Source organism: Orycteropus afer, unplaced genomic scaffold (genome assembly GCF_000298275.1).
Source record: "Orycteropus afer afer isolate SDZICR_OR568_19922 unplaced genomic scaffold, OryAfe1.0 scaffold00022, whole genome shotgun sequence".
In the NCBI taxonomy this organism is placed as follows: domain Eukaryota; kingdom Metazoa; phylum Chordata; class Mammalia; order Tubulidentata; family Orycteropodidae; genus Orycteropus; species Orycteropus afer.
Genome location: NW_006921609.1, coordinates 1,940,901 through 1,962,583, shown reverse-complemented (window position 1 = coordinate 1,962,583; position 21,683 = coordinate 1,940,901). Strand labels below are relative to the sequence as shown.

General features: G+C 39.3%; 1 protein-coding gene across 1 annotated transcript in view; it reads right to left on the bottom strand.

Moving 5' to 3' along the window:
* TMPRSS15 (transmembrane serine protease 15) overlaps nt 1-21,683 on the bottom strand; it is a 288,131-nt gene that overhangs the window by 4,207 nt on the left and 262,241 nt on the right. The window contains exons 23-24 of the mRNA XM_007934909.1: nt 3,661-3,842; nt 1,742-1,837 (exon numbers count right to left, since the gene is read on the bottom strand). Coding sequence (XP_007933100.1) covers nt 1,742-1,837; nt 3,661-3,842 — 278 coding nt within the window. The remainder of the gene's footprint in view (nt 1-1,741; nt 1,838-3,660; nt 3,843-21,683) is intronic.

Below are 21,683 nucleotides of genomic sequence, written 5' to 3'. Positions count from 1 at the left end.
TTAGGTACCGCTGACATCTGTCTGTCTTCCAAACCCACAGCATCTTCATACAGATGCAAAACTTTTTTTGAAATTTACAGTCCCTGACAGGAATGGGAATGGAGTGTCCAGTATGTGGTGAAAAAATCATGTGAAACTGTTCCCTGCAGATTAGTAAATAATCACAAGTAAGCCCAAGTTTGCCTGCTTACTGGGTGTTCTGGTTACCTAGTGCCGCTCTGAGAGAAATATACCACAAATGGGATGACCTTAACAAACAGGAGTTTATTCTCTCACAATTTGGAGGCTTTAAGTCCAAGTTCAAAGTGCCAGGCTCTAGGGGCTGGGTGAAAGCCCCTCAAACTTGAGGTCCTGCTCTGCCTCCTGCTCCTGGCCCAGCTGCTGGCTGCTGAGGCTGAGAAACCCCAAGGTTGACAAGTAAAAAGGCACAGTCCCAATATTACCAAACTACATGGTAGGCCATTAACTTAAGTCCATTTTAAGGCCCAAGGCCCGCAGAACATAGCAAGCTGCTGAGCAATGACATGGCTATATGCAGTGTCCAAGCATGCCATAGGCTCAGGCCATTCCCAAGGCTTCTCCTTATATACAGGAAGCAGACCACATTCAAAAGGCAACTACTCAGCTGCTTGTGTAGGTTCCCATCATGGACTACCACCAGCTGCCCAGCTACTCAACCGGGTCCAGCCAAGTTGACACACAAACATAACTACCACACTGGGTAACACACTCCTGGTTTGAACCCAACTGAGAGGTGCCTCAGTAGAAATGCCTTCTGTAGTTCTGCTTCCAAAAGATCTGACCTAGCTAAACATTGGTCTTAACATTGTTTGAAGTGGAAACAAAGAGTTTTATTGAAAAGTATAGACACTCTGAATCAGGGTATTAGCCCACAGACAGGGTACTGTAGTCTTCCAAATTGCAAGAAGAGTGAAATTTTTATCAGGTAGAGTAAACAAAGGGCTACATTGTCATAGGCACAAGGAGGTATATGGTGTATTTATATACCTACTACTCACTTATTGACTCTTTTGTTATCTGACATTGCACATTTACAACAATAGTAAAACCACTATGTGACTACGTTGCTCATTAATGATATATGTCTGGCAGTAAGCAGTACTGAGGTGTGAGGTGAGAGTAACTGCTGGCTGTAATGGTTAAGGTTATGTATCAACTTGGTAGGGCCGTGATTCTCAGTGATTTGGCAGTTATACAATAGTAAAATTTGGCAGTTATTTAATGATGTAATTTTGTAAGTTATGTAATGATGTAGCTATTGTCCATTGTATAATTTGATGTGGCTATCCTCCATTTTCACTTAACATCGATTTTTATATAATGACCTGATCCTTGGTACCCAACCATGTCAATAAATGAGGAGTGGGTATAATTCTGAAATTAGATATAAGTTTGGGGAACTCTTGTAGTTCCCTCAAATAAGGATTATAGTTTTATAACACAGCCTATAACAACTAACCAGTTGCTCTCTAATCAGTTTTGACTTGTGGCAACCCCTTGTATTTCTGAGTAGAACTGTACTTTATAGGGTTTTCAATGTTGTGAGCTTTTAGAAGTAGAATACCAGGCTTCTGTTCTGTGGCACATCTGAGTGGGTTGGAACTGCCCACCTTTCTTTCTAGTTTAGTCCTTAGCCATTTTCATCACCCAGGGACTCCCCATACTCTCTGTATACTTATTAAATTTTCTTTTTTTTTTATTTTTGCATCTGATAATTTACCTTGGTGTACAACCCTCCCCCAACCAGCAATAGAACAACTTTTTCCTGGAGGGAAAGTTTGGTTATCTTCTGGTAAACAAATAGGTTGTATATAATCTGAAAAATAAAGAAAAACAAATAAACAACACAGACAGACATACATCCTGTTCTAACAAGTTTTAGAAATGAATCATTTTAAACATTTAACTTAAAAAAACTCAGCATTTTTTGTTTTTTCCAGTCTGCACATTTCTTACACGTCAATTTTAGGGGGAAAAAAACAAAAAAAAAAACTCACTGCCGTGGAGCCGTGGAGTCGGATCTGATTCATAGCAAACTCTCCTTGGGTTTCCAAGGCAGTATCACTACGGATGTAGATTGCCCAATCTTCCTTCTGAGGAGCGGCTGATGGGTTTGAACCACCAGCCTTCTGGTTAGCAGTCAAATGACTTAGGCACTGTGCTACCAGAGCTGGAACAAATGGTTAAGTACTCAGCTCAATTGAGATACTACCAAAGATAGTAAATGGCAAGTGGGTGGATCAAGGCCACCCAGAGGCATCTCAAAAGAAAGTCCTGGACATTGATTTCTGAGAGGTCACAGCCACTGAGAACTTTAAGGTGCACAGTTCTACTCTGACACCCTCGGGGTCACCATGTATCTGAATCAAGGACTGTTTGTTTTTGGTTTGTTTAGTCTCTTGATTTATGTTTTATAGTATAAATACTACCTTCTTTCTGGAATTAAGAATTTATATGTGATATGCAAATAATCATGATTTTTAACAGAAAATAATACCAGTTCTCTTAAAATCTGGGTAAGGTTATTTTTCTTAAGTCAATGAAGGGAAACTTGCACAAATGTACTGAGGCTCTTTTGATTTTCTTCAATTATCTTCACATCAAAAAAGCATTTATACAATTGTTTTACAGGGCACTTCTGGAAACATTAATATTGCTCACTGACTTTAAAGCACTTCTGCAACAATTTACAAGCCACCTGGCATTTATTAAGTGCCCCTTACATGAAAGACCCAGGGCAGACACAAAGAGGTCTAAGATACAGAGTTTACCCTCAAGGACGGGGTACACAACTAGCCATAGTAATAGTTCACCTTTGACAAGTGCTATAATGTTTGTGCAGAGCAAATTTCATGAGAATCAGGAGATGGGAACACTTAATCTTAACTGGGACTGGGAAATGTTTCAGAGCAAAATTTGGAGTTGGAGAGTACCTTTCTGGATGAGGTTCATTCCCTCCGGTGATTTTGTGCAAATTATCCAAGCATTTGAAGGAAGTCCTCCATCTGCTACTCTATTAATATTATTGAATCTCTTTTTAAACCTTTAATCCATGTTGTTGTTTTTGTTGTTGTTGTTATTTGCCATTGAGTCAGCCCCGATTCATAGCGACCCCCTCCTTGGGTTTCCGAGGCAGTATCACTACGGAAGTAGGAATGCCCGACCTTCCTTCCGAGGAGTGGCTGGTGGGTTTGAACCGCCAGCCTTCTGGTTAGCAGTCAAGTGCCTTAGGCACTATGCTACCAGAACTCCTCTTTAATCCATAGACTACTTAATTCTTAAAAATGTTCTTTTCCCAGAAAATGTCTGACTCTAGCCTTGGTGGTAGATGGACTGTCATTCTTTTACCTCAGAAATAGAGAGGGTGTACATAATAATATGACCTATTTTCTTTGTGCTGTTCTTTCAAGTTTATTGTTGTAAAGGGCTCTGTGAATTTTATGCTGCTAGTCAACTTGTAGAAAGTTAGATTGAAACACTGAATATATCTTTCACCATTCCCAAATTTCATTTAAATTATTAAATTATTTTTATAAGTAATTATCCAACAATTATGGATTATTAATTACTTGATTACATTTCAAATCTAATTTTAAATTAATTTGAACAGATTAGGCAATTTAAAGTGAATACTTTTACCTGTATAATTCACTTTAAACTCAAGGTGCATCATGGCGATGTCACTATCTTTTCTTCGTTTATTGTAATGTGGGTTTATGACAATTTGGTCTATCCGCTGAGTTACTATTTGAGGAGAAGTCAGATTTGATGTCATATGCAGGCCTAGGATTGCTTTCCATTTAGAGGGCTCTAAGTTTCTCCTGAAGATTATAATAAAGAAGATTAGGAAAACTTTTCCATCCCAATCAGGTAGTTTCTAGAGATCTTCAAGAGAGATATTTCAGATTTATTTTTCTTGATTATTACTTTTCTGACTTCTACTTATTTATTCTCCTTACTTAATAGTTAAGTATTTTTACTGTTAATATTTAACACCAATGTTCATTACAGCACTATTCACAACAGCCAAATGTCAGAAACAACCAAAAAAACATGTCCATTGATATCCGATGGATCAACAAAATGTGGTACATACATACAATCAAATTCATTCAGCCATAATGAAAAATGAAGTTCTGATGGATGCTACAACATGGATAAATCTGGAAAATGTTATTGTCTGATCTCACTGATATGAAATAACAATGGGCAGATGAATAGAGATCAAAGTTCATTAGTGGGTACCAAGGGCAGGAGGGAGGGAAAGGAAGACCTATTGTTTAGTAAGCAGTAAGTATTTGTTTAGGAGCTCTGGTGGCGTAATGCCTAAGGCATTTGAGTGCTAACCAGAAAGCTGGAGGTTCAAACCCACCAGTCACTCTTCAGAAGGAAGGTTGGGCAATCGACTTCTGTAATGATATCACCTTAGTAACCCAAGGAGGGGTCACTATGAGTCGGATGTGACACGATAGCAGTGAGTTTGCTTTAAGTATTTGTTTATGGGGATGAAAAATTTGGCAACAAATGTGGGTGATGGTTTACAACATGATTAATGTAATTAATATTACTAAATTGTGCTAAATATTGAATCGGCAAATACTGTGTTATATATATATATATATATTCCTTAAATCCTATTTTTTTTTTTTTGTCATATTATGGAGGAAACCTTAATTAGGTATTATACACTTTCTATCACTTCTCTGAAATAATCTCTCTTCTCTAGTTCTAACTTGCGGTTCTCGATGCTGTCTGTTAGAATCACCTTGGACCACTTTTACACTATAATGATACCTGCTCATCCTCCCCCATGCCACTTTGCTTTAATGAGTATGGAATAGAGCATGGTTATGTTTAAAAATATTTTGGTAAAAGACATTGTAAGTGTTACAGGATAGATTAATTTAAAAAGGACCTCCGGTGGAACAGTGGATAAGGTATTGATATGTTAACCAAACAGTGGGCTGTTCAAATCCATCAGCCACTCAATGAGTGAAGCAGGAGCCAGTCTGCTTCCATAAAGGTTTATAGCCCTGCAAACCCCATGGGGGTCGCTATGAGTAGGAATGGACCTGATGGCAGTAGTGAGATAGGAAGGAAATATCAGGTCTCAACGAGTGAAATGAAAGCTGAAAGCCAAGTTAGAAAATTGAAAGACTAACTGAGCCTAACTGAAAGAAAAGGAACAAAAAAAGTCACTCGATTCTGTGCTATACTACTTGTAAGATGTTTTTCAAGCACAGCAGTTTGATCCAGCTATCCAAGCATGTGCACAGTGCTGTAAGATTACTGCTATGCTAAGGCAATATCGAGGCAAAAGTACCTAGTAGGAATCTAGCCAGGGCTCTGAGGAACAGTGCATGTGTGAAATCCCAGATTAAGCTTTGAGGAGAGAACCCAACAACCTTTTGGAGGGATTACCTCTTGAGCTTCCTCTGCACACCTAACCTTCATAAACCCACCTCTTTTCCTTTTCCTGCTCAAAACCCTTTATAAACCCAAGCAAATCCTTTGTTCAGAGAGACAAGTGTTTGCTTCCTCTCTCTTTGTCTCCACCCTTGAGCTACCTTTTCTTAATTGCCTTATTCATGTGCAAAGTATGAGCCACTCCTGGTCATTCTTGATCAGTGGAGGGGAAGGGGCTCAAGGGCTAAGCCCAGACACGGAAAGGCCCCAGGTGGGCTATGATTTTCTGGCAACCAAAGCAAGACCTGAATAAGACGTCCTTGGGGTTTCCATATATCGGATCAGGAGACTAACAAGACCTGGCAGACAAGTGAGCTGCTGCCAGGACTCACTTTGTCCTGCATCCTTCTTCTTGGTGAGTGGTCTCCCAAGTTCTATTCTTGGTCCCAGTTTCTGTATGAACAAACCTTGTTCTCTTAAGCTTTCCCTTTTTTTTTTCTGGGTCATTATATTAAGTAGCAAGCAGCAGCAACAGACACCTGAGGACTCAGCAAGGATGAAAAGTTGCTTGTCTGGATATGGTCAATCCAGAGACCAGCATGAGCAAAGTGCCTCTGGCTCATGGGGCTGCTAGTCTCCATTGAGATTAATCATCAAGATTGTGGGAGGGACCTCTGTTGAGAGGACCTAGTCCTCAAGAGGTGATGAGGGAAAGACCCCAAATTTGCCCAGGACCTAAAATCTCTTTGTTTCTTTCTAACTCCTAAAAGTTGACCTTTACCGCCCCCTGGTGTCCAATGAAGGTAGCATTTGGCTTTCTGTCTGTCCAACACTTTTTTTTTAGTCCTCTTTCTCCTTTTTTTGTTCCAGGCTCTGGGGAAGTTCATTCTCTGTCTCTTTAGAGTCTCCCTTACCTCCTGCCCCATAACTAGCCCATTTTGCTGTTTCTGTGAGCTTTTGAGATTGCCATATTTGTGGCTACATATTTGAGAGAATAAGGGAAATTTCTTTCTCTTCTTTTGCTTTCTGATAAGACACCTGTCAGTGACACCAAACTTCTAATCTACAGTATAGATGTTTCCAAGACCTGGACCTGGTGTAAGGCTAAGGAGATGTCTCTTACCCTCAATGCCTGCTATCAGTTGCCTGCACGTGGCTCCACACTCTCATCTTTGTGATACTTAACTAGTCTAACTCTACTGTGTGGCTTCTATCAGCAAGGATGGTGAGACAAACTGAGAACTGAATTCCATACTGATGCCCATTCCCAAGTTTCCATCCAAGTCTTGGATATTTGATTGTAGGTCCTGAAATGTACCAACATGGGCACCAGGGCCAGTATTCTTGCAAACTCTTCCTTAGGGTGTTTGCTAAACCACTGATCTGCTTTCGCCCTTGATGGGCTGGGGAAAAAAAAAAGAAAGAGAGAGAGAGAAATTTCTATTTTCCTGCCACACTACCTGGCTGCAGTCTGGGGAATCAAGAAAATGACTTGAGAATGGTAATATCTCTTATAACTCCATTTTAAAATTAAATCTTTTTTTTTTTTTTTGCAAAACAGAAGGCACAATTTCCAAGTTAATTCCTAATATCAGGAAGAAGCTCCAAAATCTAGAAGCATGACCTAAAATCCTACCCTGTGGCTAGTAACCTAAACCCATTGCCGTGGAGTCAGATGTGATTCATAGCGACCCCTCTTTGGGTTTGTGAGGCTGTATCACTATGGGAGTAGATTGCCCAACCTTCCTTCTGAGGAGTGGCTGGTGGGTTTGAACTGCCAGCCTTCTGGTTTGCAGTCAAATGCTTTAGGCACTACACCACCAGAGCTTCCTGTGGCTGGTAGAGGAGGCCTTTAAAGTTTTTAATAATAAGGACCAGAAAGAAGAGGGGAAGAAGAAAAGAAGATGGGTAACCAATTGATGACTGCTGCAAATGCCTAAATGCTTGCAGTAGTCCTACATAGACCACCTTGAGGTAACCCACAGGGGCCAAGAAGATTTAGGTTGTTGGGTATGACATGGCAACCACCAAATCTGGGGCCAAACCAGGGTAGGTACTACTAGAAGGAGGGTCACTGGAAGAAGGACTGCCTAGAGCAGCCAGAAGCAGGACACCTGGCAAAGAGTCTCCGAGACCTCTCCTAGGCAAGCTCTCCCTGTAAGGTGGAGCTGAGTGCTCTGATTGATGAGGCCTAGAGGATCACCCAGCTCCCAGACACGCAGCAATTGACATCACTCCAGCAGAACTTCAGGTTATCATCAACATTTTCCTATTAGACATGAGAGATGCCTACTCTCTCCTGATCCAAACTCATGGCTGACTCTGACCGCAATGGCACAGTTACTATGGTTGACAGGAACCCTAAGGTAAGAAAATTCACTTTACCCCTTAATTGTTATATAGGGCTTAGCATTTTAAGCCACTCCTTTCTTTATGTCCCTGTATACTTTATCCTCTTGCTAGAAAGAGATTTACTTACTAAATTGGGTACTTTTGTAAGTTTTGATAAGAAAATAATGGAAACAGGAGATGATGGAATACCACCACCCTTGGGAAAGCTAAGAATGCAGAACTCGTGCTTATAAAGTTAACACTAGACTCACCTTACCCTTGGAGAAGAGAATATCCTTTGAAGCCAGAAGCTTAGAAGGGAATAAAACAAGTGTTAAAAAGTTATTTAAATCATGGACTAATGTGGACCTGTCCATTTCCATGTAATACCCCTATTCTCCTGGTCAGGAAGGCAGATGAGGGTTAAAAGTTTGTTCAAGACTGTAGAGCTTTCAATGAAGCCATAGTTCCTATACATCCTATAGTTCTCAGTCCTTACACCCTTTTAAATCACATTCCTGGAAATAATATTTTACAGTTCTAGATTTAAAGTTCTTTTTTTCTTTCTTTCTTTCTTTTTTTTCGTATATCACCACACCCAGACTACCAATATCTTTTTGCCTTTGAGTGGAAAGACCCCAGTTCCCCAGAAGCTACCCAATACACATGGGCAAGGTTGTCTCAAAGTTTTCAAGATTCCCCTCATTTATTTGGGATTGCATTGTTTAAAGAAGTGGGAGGGCTATATTTGCCAGAAAGCATATTGCTTCAATATCTTGATGACTAGCTACTAGCTAGTGAGACAAAGGAAGATTATGACAGAAATACAATCATGCTTTTAAACCAAGAAAGGCCAGATATCCCAGTTGTTGTGTTAGTTGCTATCATGTTGGCTCTGACTCATAGCAACTCTATGTACAACACAATGAAATAGGGACTGGTTGTGCAACATCCTCACAATTCTTGCTATACTTGAGTTTACTGTTGCAGCCAGTGTGTCAATCCATCCTTTTGAGGGTTTTCCCCTTTTTCTCTGAACTTACACTTTACCAAGCATGATATTCTTCTCCCTTCTGACAACATGACCAAAGTAGGTGAGATGAAATCTGGCCATTCTCACTTCCAAAGAGCATTCCAGCTGCAGTTCTTCTGGACATAATCGTTCATTCTTCTGGCAATGGTATTTTCAGTATTCTTTGTGAACCCGACCATTGAAAGGCATCTACTCTTCCTCAGTCTTAGTTATTCATTGTCCAGCTTCTACATGCATATGAGGTGGTAGAAAATACCACAGCTTCAGTTGTGTGAAACTTAGTCTTCAAAGTGACATCTTTGATCTTCAACACTTTAAAGAAGTCCTTTGCAGCAGATTTGGCCAATGAAATACTTCATCTGATTCCCTGACTGCTGCTTCCTTTGGTGTTGATTGTGGCACCAATTATGAAATCTTTGACTCCTTCAATCTTTTCTCCATTTATCGTGATGCTGCTTATTGGCCCAGTTGTGAGGATTTTGCTTTCTTTGTGTTGAAATGTAATGCATACTGCATACTGTAGTCTTTAATCTTCATCAGTAAGTGCTTCAAGTCATCTTCACTTTCACCAAGCAAAGTTATGTCATGTGCATATTGCAGATTTTTAATGAGTCTTCCTTCAATTCTGGTGCCATGTTCTTCATATAGTCCTGCTTCTGGGATTATTTGCTCAGCATGCAGATTGAATGACTCTGTTGAAAGGATACAACCCTGACACACACCCTTCCTGATTTTAAAACATGCAATATCTCCTTGTTCTGTTTAAATGACAGCCTCCTTTTCTATGTATAGTCTCCTCATGAACACAATTAAGTGTTCTGGAGTTCCGATTCTTCACAATGTTATCCAAAATTTATTATGATCCACACAGTCAAATGTCTTTGCATAGTCAATAAAGCACAACTAAACATCTTTCTGGTACTCTTTGATTTCAGCCAAAGATCCATCTGACATCAGCAATGATATCCCTTGTTTCACATCCTCTTCTGAATCCAGCTTGTATTTCTGGAAACTCCTTGTCAATATACTGCTGCAACTGTTTTTGAATTATCTTCAGCAATTTGCATGTGATATTAGTGATATTGCTCTATAATTTCCACTTTATGTTGGATCACCTTTCTTTGGAATGGGCACAAATGTGGATCTCTTCCAGTCAGTTGGCCAGGTAGCTGTCTTGCAAATTACTTGGCATAGACAAGTAAGTACCTCCAGTGTGGCATCTATTTGTTGAAACATCTCAATGAGTATTTTGTTAATTCCTGGAGCCTTGTTTTTCATCAGTTGCTTCAGTGCAGCTTTGACTTCCTTCTTTAATACCATTGATTCTTGATCATATGCCACTTCTTGAAATAGTTGGTCATTGACCAATTCTTTTTGGTACAGTAACTGTTTTCTTGCCATCATTTGATAGCTTCCTGCATCATTCAATATTTTGCCCATAAAATCCTTCAGTTTTGTAACTTGAATCTTTAATTTTTTCTTCAGTTCTTTTAGCTTGAGAAATGCTGAACATGTTCTTCCATTTTGGTTTTTTAATTCCAGGTCTTTGCACATTTCATTATAATACTTTACATTGTCTTCTCAATCTGTTGTTCATAGTCTTCTTTTCAACTCTTTTATTTCAGCATTTCCTCCATTCACATTAGTTATGCTATGTTCAAGGACTGCCATCGACTCATAGTGACCCCCTCCTTGTGTTTCGGAGGTGGTATCACTACGGAAGTATGTTGCCCAACCTTCCTTCCAAATGTTCAAGGATAAGTTTCAGAGTCTCTTCTGACATCCATTTTGATCTTTTCTTCTTTTCCTGTCTTTTTCATGACATTTTGCATTGTTCGTGTATGATGTTTTTGATGTCATCCCATAAATCATCTGGTTTTCTCATTGGTGTTCAGTGAGTCAAATATGTTCTTTAGATGGTCTCCAAATTCAGGTGGGATATAATCAAGGTCATCTTTTGGCTCTTATGGACTTCTGCTCACCTTCAACTTTAACTTGGATGTGAGAAATTGATGGTCTGTTCCATAGTCAGCTTCTGACCTTGTTTTGGCTGAAAATATTGAACTTCTCCATAGCCTTTTTCCACAGATGTAGTCAATACTTTTCTTGTGTATTCTATCTGGAGAAGTTCATGTGCACAGCTGCCTTTTATTTTGTTGAAAAAATGCATTTGCAATGAATAAGTCATTGGCCTTGTAAAATTCTATGATGAGATCTCTGGCATCATTTCTGTCACCAAGACCACATTTTCACCATTTTCAAACAACCAATGATTCTTCTTTGTTTCCAATTTTTACATTCTAGTCACCACTAATAATCAATACATATTTATTGCATATTTGATCAAATTCAGACTTCACAAGTTGGTAAAAGTCTTCAATTTCTTTTGCTTTGGCTTTAGTGGTTGATGCATATATTTGAATAATAGTAGTAACTGGTCTTCCTTGTAGGAGAATGGATAGTACCTTGCCATTGACAGCATGACTTTAGGATAGTTCTTGAAACATTCTTTTTGATGAGGAATGAAATACCATTACTCTTCAATTTGTCATTCACAGTATAGTAGACCATATGATTGTCTGATTCACAGTGGCCAAAACCAATCCATTTCAGCTCACTAATGCCTAGGATATTGATCTTTATACATTCCATTTCACTTTTGACCACTTCTAATTTTCCTAGATTCATACACTGTTCATTCCATGTTCCAATTATTAATGAATATTTGAAGCTGTTTCTCCCCATTTTGAGTTATGTCCCATCATCAAATGGAAGTCCCAAAAGTTTTACTTCATCCATGCCATTAATTTACTTTACTTTGATGAGGCAGCACTTCCGCATTCATATTTTGAGTGCCTTTCAGCCTGAGGGTCTCATCTTTCAGCACAATATCAGACAGTGTTTCAGGGATATTCATAAAGTTTTCCAGTAATATATCAGACAGTGTTTCATTGCTATTCCTAAGTTTCCATTGGCCAAATGTGGTGTGGTAAATTACTTGGTATAGCTTTTCTAGCCAAGTCTTTGTAACTCCCAACATTACTAGATGGAACCATACCAATAAGTTGTGTAGAAGTCTGTTATTGGGATTGGTTAGTGTTATTCCTCTGCCAGCCTTAAAATGAGCCTTTTGGAACCTCCATTTGCTGATATGGCATGACTCAAAATAAGAAGAAACAGCTGCAAACATCTATTGGTAATCAGAACATGGGATGTATGAAGTATGAATCTAAGAATATAGGAAGTTGTAAAAAATGAAATGGAACACATGAAGATTGATGATGTCCTAGGCATTAGTGAGCTGAAATAGACAGGATTTGGCCATTTTCAATAAGACAACCATATGATCTACTATGCTGAAAATGACAAATTGTAGATGAATGACAGGGCATTGTTTGTCACAAAGAATGTTTCAAGATCTATCCTGAAGTACCATGCTGTCAGTGATAGGATAATATCTATACAACTACAAAGAAGACCAGTTAATTCTACTATTATTCAAATTTATGCACCAACCACCAAAGCCAAAGATGAGGAATTTGAAAATTTTTACCAACTTCTGAAGTCTCAAATTGACCATACACACAATCCAGACAAGTTGATTATCACTGGTGATTAGAATGCAAAGTTGGAAACAAAGATGAATCACCAGTAGTTGAAAATATGGCCTTGGTGATAGAAATAACACTGGAGATCACATGACACAATTTGCAAGGCAAACAACTTATTCATTGTAAATAACTTTTGTCAACAATATAAATGGTGGCTACACATGTGGAATTCACCAGATGGAGTACACAGGAATCAGATTGACAACATCTGTGGAAAAAGGCAATGGAGAAACTCAGTATATTCAGCCAAAACAAGGCCAAGAGCTGTCTGTGGAACAGACCACCAACTGCTCATATGCAACTTGAAGTTGAACCTGAAGACAATTAAAACAAGTCCATGAGAGCCAAAATATGACCTTGATTATAACCTATCCTGAATTTAGAAACCATCTATAGAATAGATTTGGTGCATTGAACACCAATGGCTGAAAACCAGAGGAATTACAGGATGATTTCAAGAGCATAATCCCAGAAGAAATTAAAAGGTCATTGAAAAGATAGGAAAGGAAGAAAAAAAAAAAAAAAGACCAAACTGGATGTCCTAAAAGACTCTGAAACTTGCCCTTGAACAGGGAGTTGTTGTTGTTGTTGTGATGTACCGTCGAGTCAGCCCCGACTCATAGAGACCCCTCCTTGGGTTTCCGAGGAAGTATCACTGTGAAAGTAGATTGCCCAATCTTCCTTCCAGGAGTGGCTGGTGGGTTTGAACTGCCAGCCTTCTGGTTAGCAGTCAAGTGCCTTAGGGACTATGCTAGCAGAACAGGGAGTAGCTAAAGCAAATGGAAGAAATGACAAGATAAAAGAGCTGAACATATATCAAAGAACAGCTCAAGAAGACAAAGTCAATTATTAGAATGAAATGTCCAAGGACCTGGAGTTAGAAAACCAGAAGAAAATAACATGTTTGGCATTTCTCAAGCTGAAAGAACTGAAGAAAAACTTCAAGCCTCAAGGTGCAGTATTGAAAGATTTTTATGGGCAAAATATTGAATGACACAGGAAACATCAAAAGAAGAAAAAAATACACAGAATCACTGTACCAAAAAGAATTGGTTGATGTTCATCCATTTCAGGAGGTGGCATATAATCAAGAACAAATGATGTTGAAGGAAGAAATTGAAACTGTACTAAGGGAACTGGTGAAAAAGAAGGCTCCAAGAATTGACAAATACCCATTGGGATGTTGCAACAAAAGGATGCCATGCTGGAGGCACTCATTCATCTAGGCCAAGAAATTTGGGAGACAGGTACCTGGCCAACTGACTGGAGGAGATCCATATTTGTACCGATTTCAAAGAAAGATGATCCCACAGAATGTGGAAATTATTGAACAAGATCATTAATATCACATGCAAGTAAAATTTTGCTGAACATAACTCAAAAATGGTTGCAGCAGTATACTAACAACTTCCAGAAGTGCAAGCTGAATTCAGAAAAGGACATGGAATGAGGGATATCATTGTCATGTCAGATGGATCTTGGCTGAAAGCAAAGAACACCAGAAAGATGATTACGTGTGTTTTATTGACTATGCAAAAGCATTTTATTGTGTGGATCATAACAAATTATGGATAACATTGAGAAGAATGGGAATTCCAGAACACTTCATTGTGCTCATGAGAAACCTGTACATAGACCAGGAGGCTATCCTTTGAACAGAACAACAGGTACTGCATGATTTAAAACCAGGAAGTGAGTGTGTCAGGATTGTATCCTTTTGCCATACCTATTCAATGCATATGGTGAGTAAAAAATCCCAGAAGCTGGATTATATGAAGAAGAGCATGGTATCTGGCAGGATTGGAGGAGAACTCATTAACAACCTGTGATGTGCAGATGACACAACTTTGCTTGCTGAAAGTGAGGATGATTGGAAGCACTTGACTGATGAAGATTAAAAACAACAATCTGTGGTACATCTCTACATAAATAAAACAAACATCCTCACAACTGGACCAATACATAGCATCATGATAAATGGAGAAAAGATTTAAGGTATCAAAGATTTCATATTATTTGGTGCCACAATCAATACCAGTGGAAGCAAGACATCAGACGATGTATTGGTCTGGGCAAATCTGCTGCAAAAGACCTCTTTAAAGTGCTGAAGAGGAAAGATATCTTTTTGAAAACTAAGGTGTGCCTAACCCAAGCCATAGAATTTTCAATCACCTCATATGCATGTGAGAGCTGGACCATGAATAAGGAAGACTGAAAGAGACTTGATGCTTTTGAGTTGTGTTGGCAAAGAATACTGAATGTACCATGAATTTCCAGAAGAATGACCTGATCTGTTGTGGAAGAAATGCAGCCAGAATACTCTTTGGAAGCGAGAATGCCCAGACTTCATCTGACCTACTTTGGTCATATTGTCAGAAAGGACCATTCCCTACCTAAGCATATCATACTTGGTAAAATGGAAAGTCTGAGAGAAAGGAGAAGACCCTCAACAGGATGGACTGACACAGTGGCTGCAACAATGGGCTCAGCTATAGCCAGGATTGTGAGGTTGGCACAGGATTGGTTATGTTTTGTTCTATTGTACATAGGGTCACTATGAGTCAGAGCTGACTTGACAGCACCTAACAACAACAGCAACAGCAACTCAAAATGTGGGGCCATTTACTAGACTGGCATATTACTTAATATGGTGGCCTAGTTTTCAAAACAATTGGACCCAGTTACTCTAGGTTGGCTAGCATGCCTGCAAGTGGTAGCAGCCACAAACCCATTAGTAAAAGAAGCCTCAAAACTAACACTAGAACAACCTTCTGAAGTCCTTACAACTCACCAAGTTCATACTGTCACAGAGGTGAAGAGAGGGCACTTATTGTCAAAGAAGGGATCACCAATATCAAGGTATTGTATCAGATACTCAGGAAATTAACCATAAATGCTTGCAAAACCCTAAATCCAGCCAATCTCCTGCCAACAGTAATATCCTGTAGGCTAACCAGAAGGCTGGTGGTTCAAACCCACCAGCCACTCCTCAGAAGGAAGGTTGGGCAATCTATTTCTATAGTGATAAAGCCTCAGAAACCCAAGAAGAGATTGCTATGAGTCGGATCCTAATGGGTGGCAGTGAGTTTTTGTTTTTTTTTTTTCCCGGTTAAAACACAACTGTGTAGAGACCACTGAGGAAGTTTATTTCAGCCAACCCAATATCTGAGAGATCCTTTGGATAATGCAGATGAAGAATGGTTTACTGACAGAAGTAGCTTTATTTACCAAGGAGTCCAGAGACTAAAATATGTGGTTGTTAGCTTAACTTGGGTCATAGACGCTAAAGGTCCCCCACCAGGCACCTCAACACAGAAGGCAGAATTAATTGCTCTAATATAAACTCTACAACTAAAAGAAGGGATGCTCATAAAATATTAATATGGACTCCAAATTTTCCTATTTAATCTTACATGCACATGCTGCATATGGAAAGAGGAATGCTTCAGCACAAACCTCACCTTGGAGATGTAAAGACCTGATACTAGAATTATTGGAGGCCATTTACTTTCTCAAACACATTGCAGTCATTCACTGCAAAGGACATCAGAAGAGTGACAGTCATGTCACTTTAGGAAATAATAAGGCAGATGCAACAGCCAAACAGGCTACTACGAGCCTAAGAACAGAAAAAAGCATTAACCCTGACTCCCTATTGCTCCTTACCAGAATCCCCTGAGTATTTGAACAGGGCTAAAAGAGAAGCAGAAAGAGAAGGATTCACATTTGGCCCTAGTAGATGGCTAGCAAATAGAAAAGGGGTTGCCTTTGTCCCTGAATCTGTTCAGTGTAAGGTAGTTAAAGGAATCTAGGATACCCTTCACCTCAAGCCCCACTTCTGTTAAAGTAATCTATATAAAGTAATTAAGCAAGTAGTAAGAGGCTGTGAGACCTGCCAAAGAAATAATCCTCAGTCCCTTCCAGTAGCTCCCTTGCTAGTTTGCTCAGTACAGCATAGGAAGGTATGTCTGGGAGAAGACTGGCAAGTTGATTTCACAGTATTACCCCCTAAACAAGGATTTAAGTACCTTTAAGTATTTGTAGACACCTTTACTGGATGGATAGAGGCTTTTCCTGCTAGAACAGAGAATGCCACAGAGGTAGTAGAGGCCCTATTAAAGGAAATATTTTCTAAGTTTGGGCTCCCTCTGTCCTTACAATCAGCTAATAGTCCAGAATTTGTGGCCAAAATAACCCAAAACCTTTCTAGTGCCCTTGGAATATACTACAAATTATACTCTGCTTGGCATCCTTAGGAAAAGTAGAAAAGATGGACCTAACCTTGAAAAGGACACTTGCAAAGCTCTGTTAAGAGACACAAGACTCCTAGATAAAAATGCTCCCAACTGCAATACTGCAAGTAAGATCAGCCCCAGGAGTGACTTAAAACTCAGCCCTTATGAGATGTTATATGGGTGCCCCTTCTTAACTACAGATCCCCTTGTTGATCTAGAACTAAACTAACAACTAAAGCATTTAATTAACCTAGGGCAGGTCAGAAAGACTTCTGAGAATATGGAAATAGAGTATTACCTTCCCCCAACAAGGGAAATTGTCATGCCTATGAACCAGGAGACTTAGTGCTCTTAAAAACTGGAGAAAGAGCACACCAGAGAGTCATTTCCAAAGAAAATGGACCGGGCCCTTCCAGGTTGTCCTTATAAGACCTACTGCAGTGAAACTAAAAGGAGTAACCCCCTGGGTACATAACTCAGGAGTAAAACCTTATGTACCACAAGATACTCAGCCTGAGGGAGACACATTTACTTAAGAGCATCAATACACCTGCAAGTCTGTAAAGGTCTTGAAGTTCCTGTAGAAGAGGAAAAGGGATCAGAGATAAGTAATGTCTAATCTTCCTTCTCTAAAAAGAATATTGTTTGCTATTTTGCTTTTATTGATACTGCTTGCCTTTTGTCTCAAGGGAAATCTTCCTGGGAAATGGTGTCTTTGCCTGTGTTGGTATAGGTCTTAACTAAGGATGCCCAGCCCCTTGTCCATACTACTTCTCCACTTCTCTAGCCCATTCACCCTAGGGCAATGGGAAGTTTATTCCCTTGTCTGACTCACCAAGGTATACACCACAGGTACTAACCTAAACAACTGTTGAGTATGAGTATGTTCCAATTAGAGCCAGACTTCCTTCTCCATCAGACCAGTGATTAACTTCTCCTCTCACCTAATTTTTACTCTTCTAAGAGTCCATGGTGGACATTTAACTTCTACTACTATTTGGTCTCTGCCTGATTAAATTTCTAGCACAGTTTATGTCCTCTCAGTCACTGCTCTCGAGTCGGACCCGACTCATAGCGACCCCTCCTTGGGTTTCTGAGGTAGTATCACTATGGAAGTAGATTGCCCAACCTTCCTTCTGAGGAGTGGCTAGTGAGTTTCAACCACCAGCCTTCTGGTCAGCAGTCACATGCCTTAGGCAGTACTCCATACAGCAATTTCAAGTTAAGCTAATAATGATGCGAGGGTTTAAACCCATACCCAGAAGGTAACACACCTACTAGTATAGATGATTAGAGCAGACAGTGAGAGATTCTACTCTTGTTAGACCAGTTGACACCCCTGTGCAAGCATGAAGAAGCTATAGAAGAAGAGCCCTCTGCCCATGTTCCCCATAAATAATTATGAGTATGAAATCTCTCAGGGGGGAATGAGACAGATAGGAAACAGCAGGTCCCAATGGGTTATATGAAAGTCGAAAGCCCAATTACAAAATTGAAAGACTAACCAAACCTAACTGAAAGAAAAGGAACAAAGAATCCACTCAGTTCCGAATTTCACTTCCTTGTAAGGTGTTTTTCAGCCAAACAAGTTTGATCGAGTCCCCTAAGAATGTACATATTGCTGTAAGATAACCGTTACATGACTTTCCTGGAGAGGCAGAATTGAGGCAAAAGTGCCTACCAGGAATCTAACCAGGAGCTCTGGTAGCGTAGTGCCTAAGGCACTTGACTGCTAATTAGAAGCCTGGTGGTTCAAACCCACCAGCCATTCCTTGGAAGGAAGGTTGGGAAATCTACTTCTGTAGTGATAGTTCCCCAGAAACCCAAGGAGGGGTTTCTGTGAGTTGGGTCCGACTCCATGGCACATAACAACAACAAAAATAGGAATCTAACTGGTACCATGAGGAACAGCTCATGCATGACGTCCCAGCCTAAGACTTGATGAGTGAACCCAACACTCTTCAATGGCAGATTCCATCTTGAGCTGCTTTCTGCTTACACATCTTTCATAACCCCACCTCTTTTCTTTTCCTGCTCAAGACCCTTTATAAACCCCAGCAAATCCTTTGTTCAGGGAGACAAATGCTAACGTTGATTGGGCCCTCTTTATCTCCACTAGTCAGCTAATTTATCACAATAAAGCTTTGTTCATGTGGAAAGTCTGAGCCTCCTGGGTCATTCTTGAAGAGTAGAACACAAGAACTTGGCAGGGCTAACCTCAATAGGCAAAGGCCCCTGGTGTCAGTGGGATTATAATTTAAAAGTGTGCAGGGACTCTCAAATGTGCTATTGGTCCGTAAGACCTTCATGACAAGAAATTACTACTGGACAGTTAGCATTAAGCCACTTTTAAGTGAATCCACAATAAAGGGTAACAATGCTTATACAATATAGGAAGTATAGGCAAAGCTATTGATTCAGTCCTTATCAGTTGCAAATGCCTAGTTAAATGCTAAAATGCAAGTCACTTACAAATGTATAAGGATGTAAAGTGAGTCCAAGTCTATCTGTCTATTGTTTCATCTATTTATTCATCACTTTGTATCATTACTCAAAGGATTGTTTTTAGTCAAGTAGCAGTCATCAGAGAAACCAAGAAATACCAGGCATCAGTAAGTGTTCACAGAAAAATCACACTAATTAAACCTTGAGGAAATTCATTTAAGTATATTATAGCAATAGAATACCTTTTATTAAGTAAGGGCCTCCTCTGTGACAAACAATGAATTAAAAGTTTTTATAAGAATTGATTGTGTTTCTGAACACTCGATGTCATGAATCACACAAATAAAACAAAGGAAAGGAACCACATGATCATATCAATCGATCCAGAAAAGGTATTTGATAAAATTCAAGATCCATGCTTGATCATAACTCTCAGCAAAATAGGAATAGAAGGGACATTCCTCAACATAATAAAGGGCATATATGCAAAACCAACAGCCAACATTATTCTCAATAGAGGGAGACTGAAACTATTCTCCTTGCAAATAGGAACCAGACAAGAATGCCCGCTATCACCACTTCTATTCAACATTGTGTTGGAAGTTCTGTTATTGTTGTTGTTGTTGTTATGTGCTGTTGAGTTGGACCCAACTCATAGCGACCCCTCCTTGGGTTTCCAAGGCAATATCACTGCAGAAGTAGATTGCCTGACTTTCCTTCTGAGGAGTGGCTGGTGGGTCTGAACCACCAGCCTTATGGTTAGCAGTCAAGTGCCTTAGGCACTACACTACCAGAAGTCCTAGCTAGGGCAATAAGGCAAGAAAGTGAAATCAAAGGCATCCAAATTGGTAAGGAAGAAGTCAAACTATCTCTATTTGCTGATGATATATGCATAGAAAACCCAAGAGACTCATCACAAAAACTACTGGAACTAATTGAGAGATTTAGCATAATAGCAGGACAAAGATCAACATCCAAAAATCAGGTGGATTCCTCTACACCAGCAAAGAGATTGCTGAAAAAGACATAAGGAAATTAATACCATTTACAATGTTGTTGTTGTTATGTGCCATTGAGTCACACCTGACTTATAGCGACCCCTCCTTGGGTTTCTGAGGAAGTATCACTATGGAAGTATGGTTACCAAAAATCAATCAATCAAACAATAAAATTCTTGGGAATAAATCTCACTAGGAACACAAAAAACCTGTACAAAGAAAACTACAAATCACTTTTTCAAGAACCCATAAGAGATTTACATGAATGGAAGAACATGCCATGCTTGTAAATAGGAAGATTGAATATTGTGAAAACATCAGTACTACTCAAAGTAATCTATACATTCAATGCAATCCAAGCCCAGATCCCATCAGCATTCTTTAAAGATATGGAAAAACAAATCAGTAATTTTATGTGGAAAGGAAAGAGACCTTGAATAAGCAAAGCATTGTTGAAGAAGAAAAACAAAGTAGGAGGTTTCACATTCTCAGATCTCAAAAGCTACAGTAGTCAAAACAGCCTGTTACTAGTACAATGACAGACACAGAGACAAGTGAAATAGAATTGAGAACCCAGAAATAGATCCATCTTTGACAAAGGACTGAAATCCATTAAAAGGGGAAGAGATAGTCTCTTTAACAAATGGTGCTGGCAAAATTGGATATTCACTTGCAGAAAAATGAAACAAGACCTGTACCTCACACCATACACAAAAACTAACTCCAAATGGAGCAAAGACTTAAATGTAAACCCTAAAACTATAAAATTCCTCAAGGAAAAAATAGGGGCAAATTTAGGGGCCCTGATTTATGGCATAAATAGACTTTCAGGCATAACCCAAAATGCACAAACAGCAAAAGATAAACTAGATGAATGGGACCTTCTGAAAATTAAATTTTTATATGCTTCAAAAAACTTCTCCAAAAGAATGAAAAGAGAACCTACAGATTGGGAAAAAATATTTGACAATAATATATCTGACAAGAGATTTATCTCTAAAATTTATAGAAAACTCCAACATTTCAACAACAAAAAGATTAACAATCTAAATAAAGAATGGGCAGAAGGCATGAATAGATACTTCACCAAAGGCATGAATAGATACTTCACCAAAGAGGATATTCAGGTGGCCAGCAAATACATGAAGCAATGCTTATGATCATTAGCCATCAGAGAGATGAAAATCAAAACAACAATGAGATACCATCTCACTCCAGGCACTAATGTCAAAGTTCAACAAGACAGAAAATAAATGCTGGCCAGGATGTGGAAAGACTGGGACTTTCATACACTGGTGGTGGGACTGTAAAATGATGCAACCCCTGTGGAAAGCAGTATGGCGATTCCTTAAAAAGCTGGAATTAGAAATAGCATTTGACCCAGCAATTCCATTACTAGATATATATCCTAAAAAGTGAGAGCCAGGACAACAGATACATACACTCTCATGTTCATCACAGCACTATTTACAACAGCCAAAAGATGGAAACAACTTAGGTACCCATCAACAGAAGAATGGATAACCAAACTATGGTACATACTCACAGTAGAATACTATGCAACTCTAAAGAGTTATATAGAATCTGCAAAACGCCACATAAC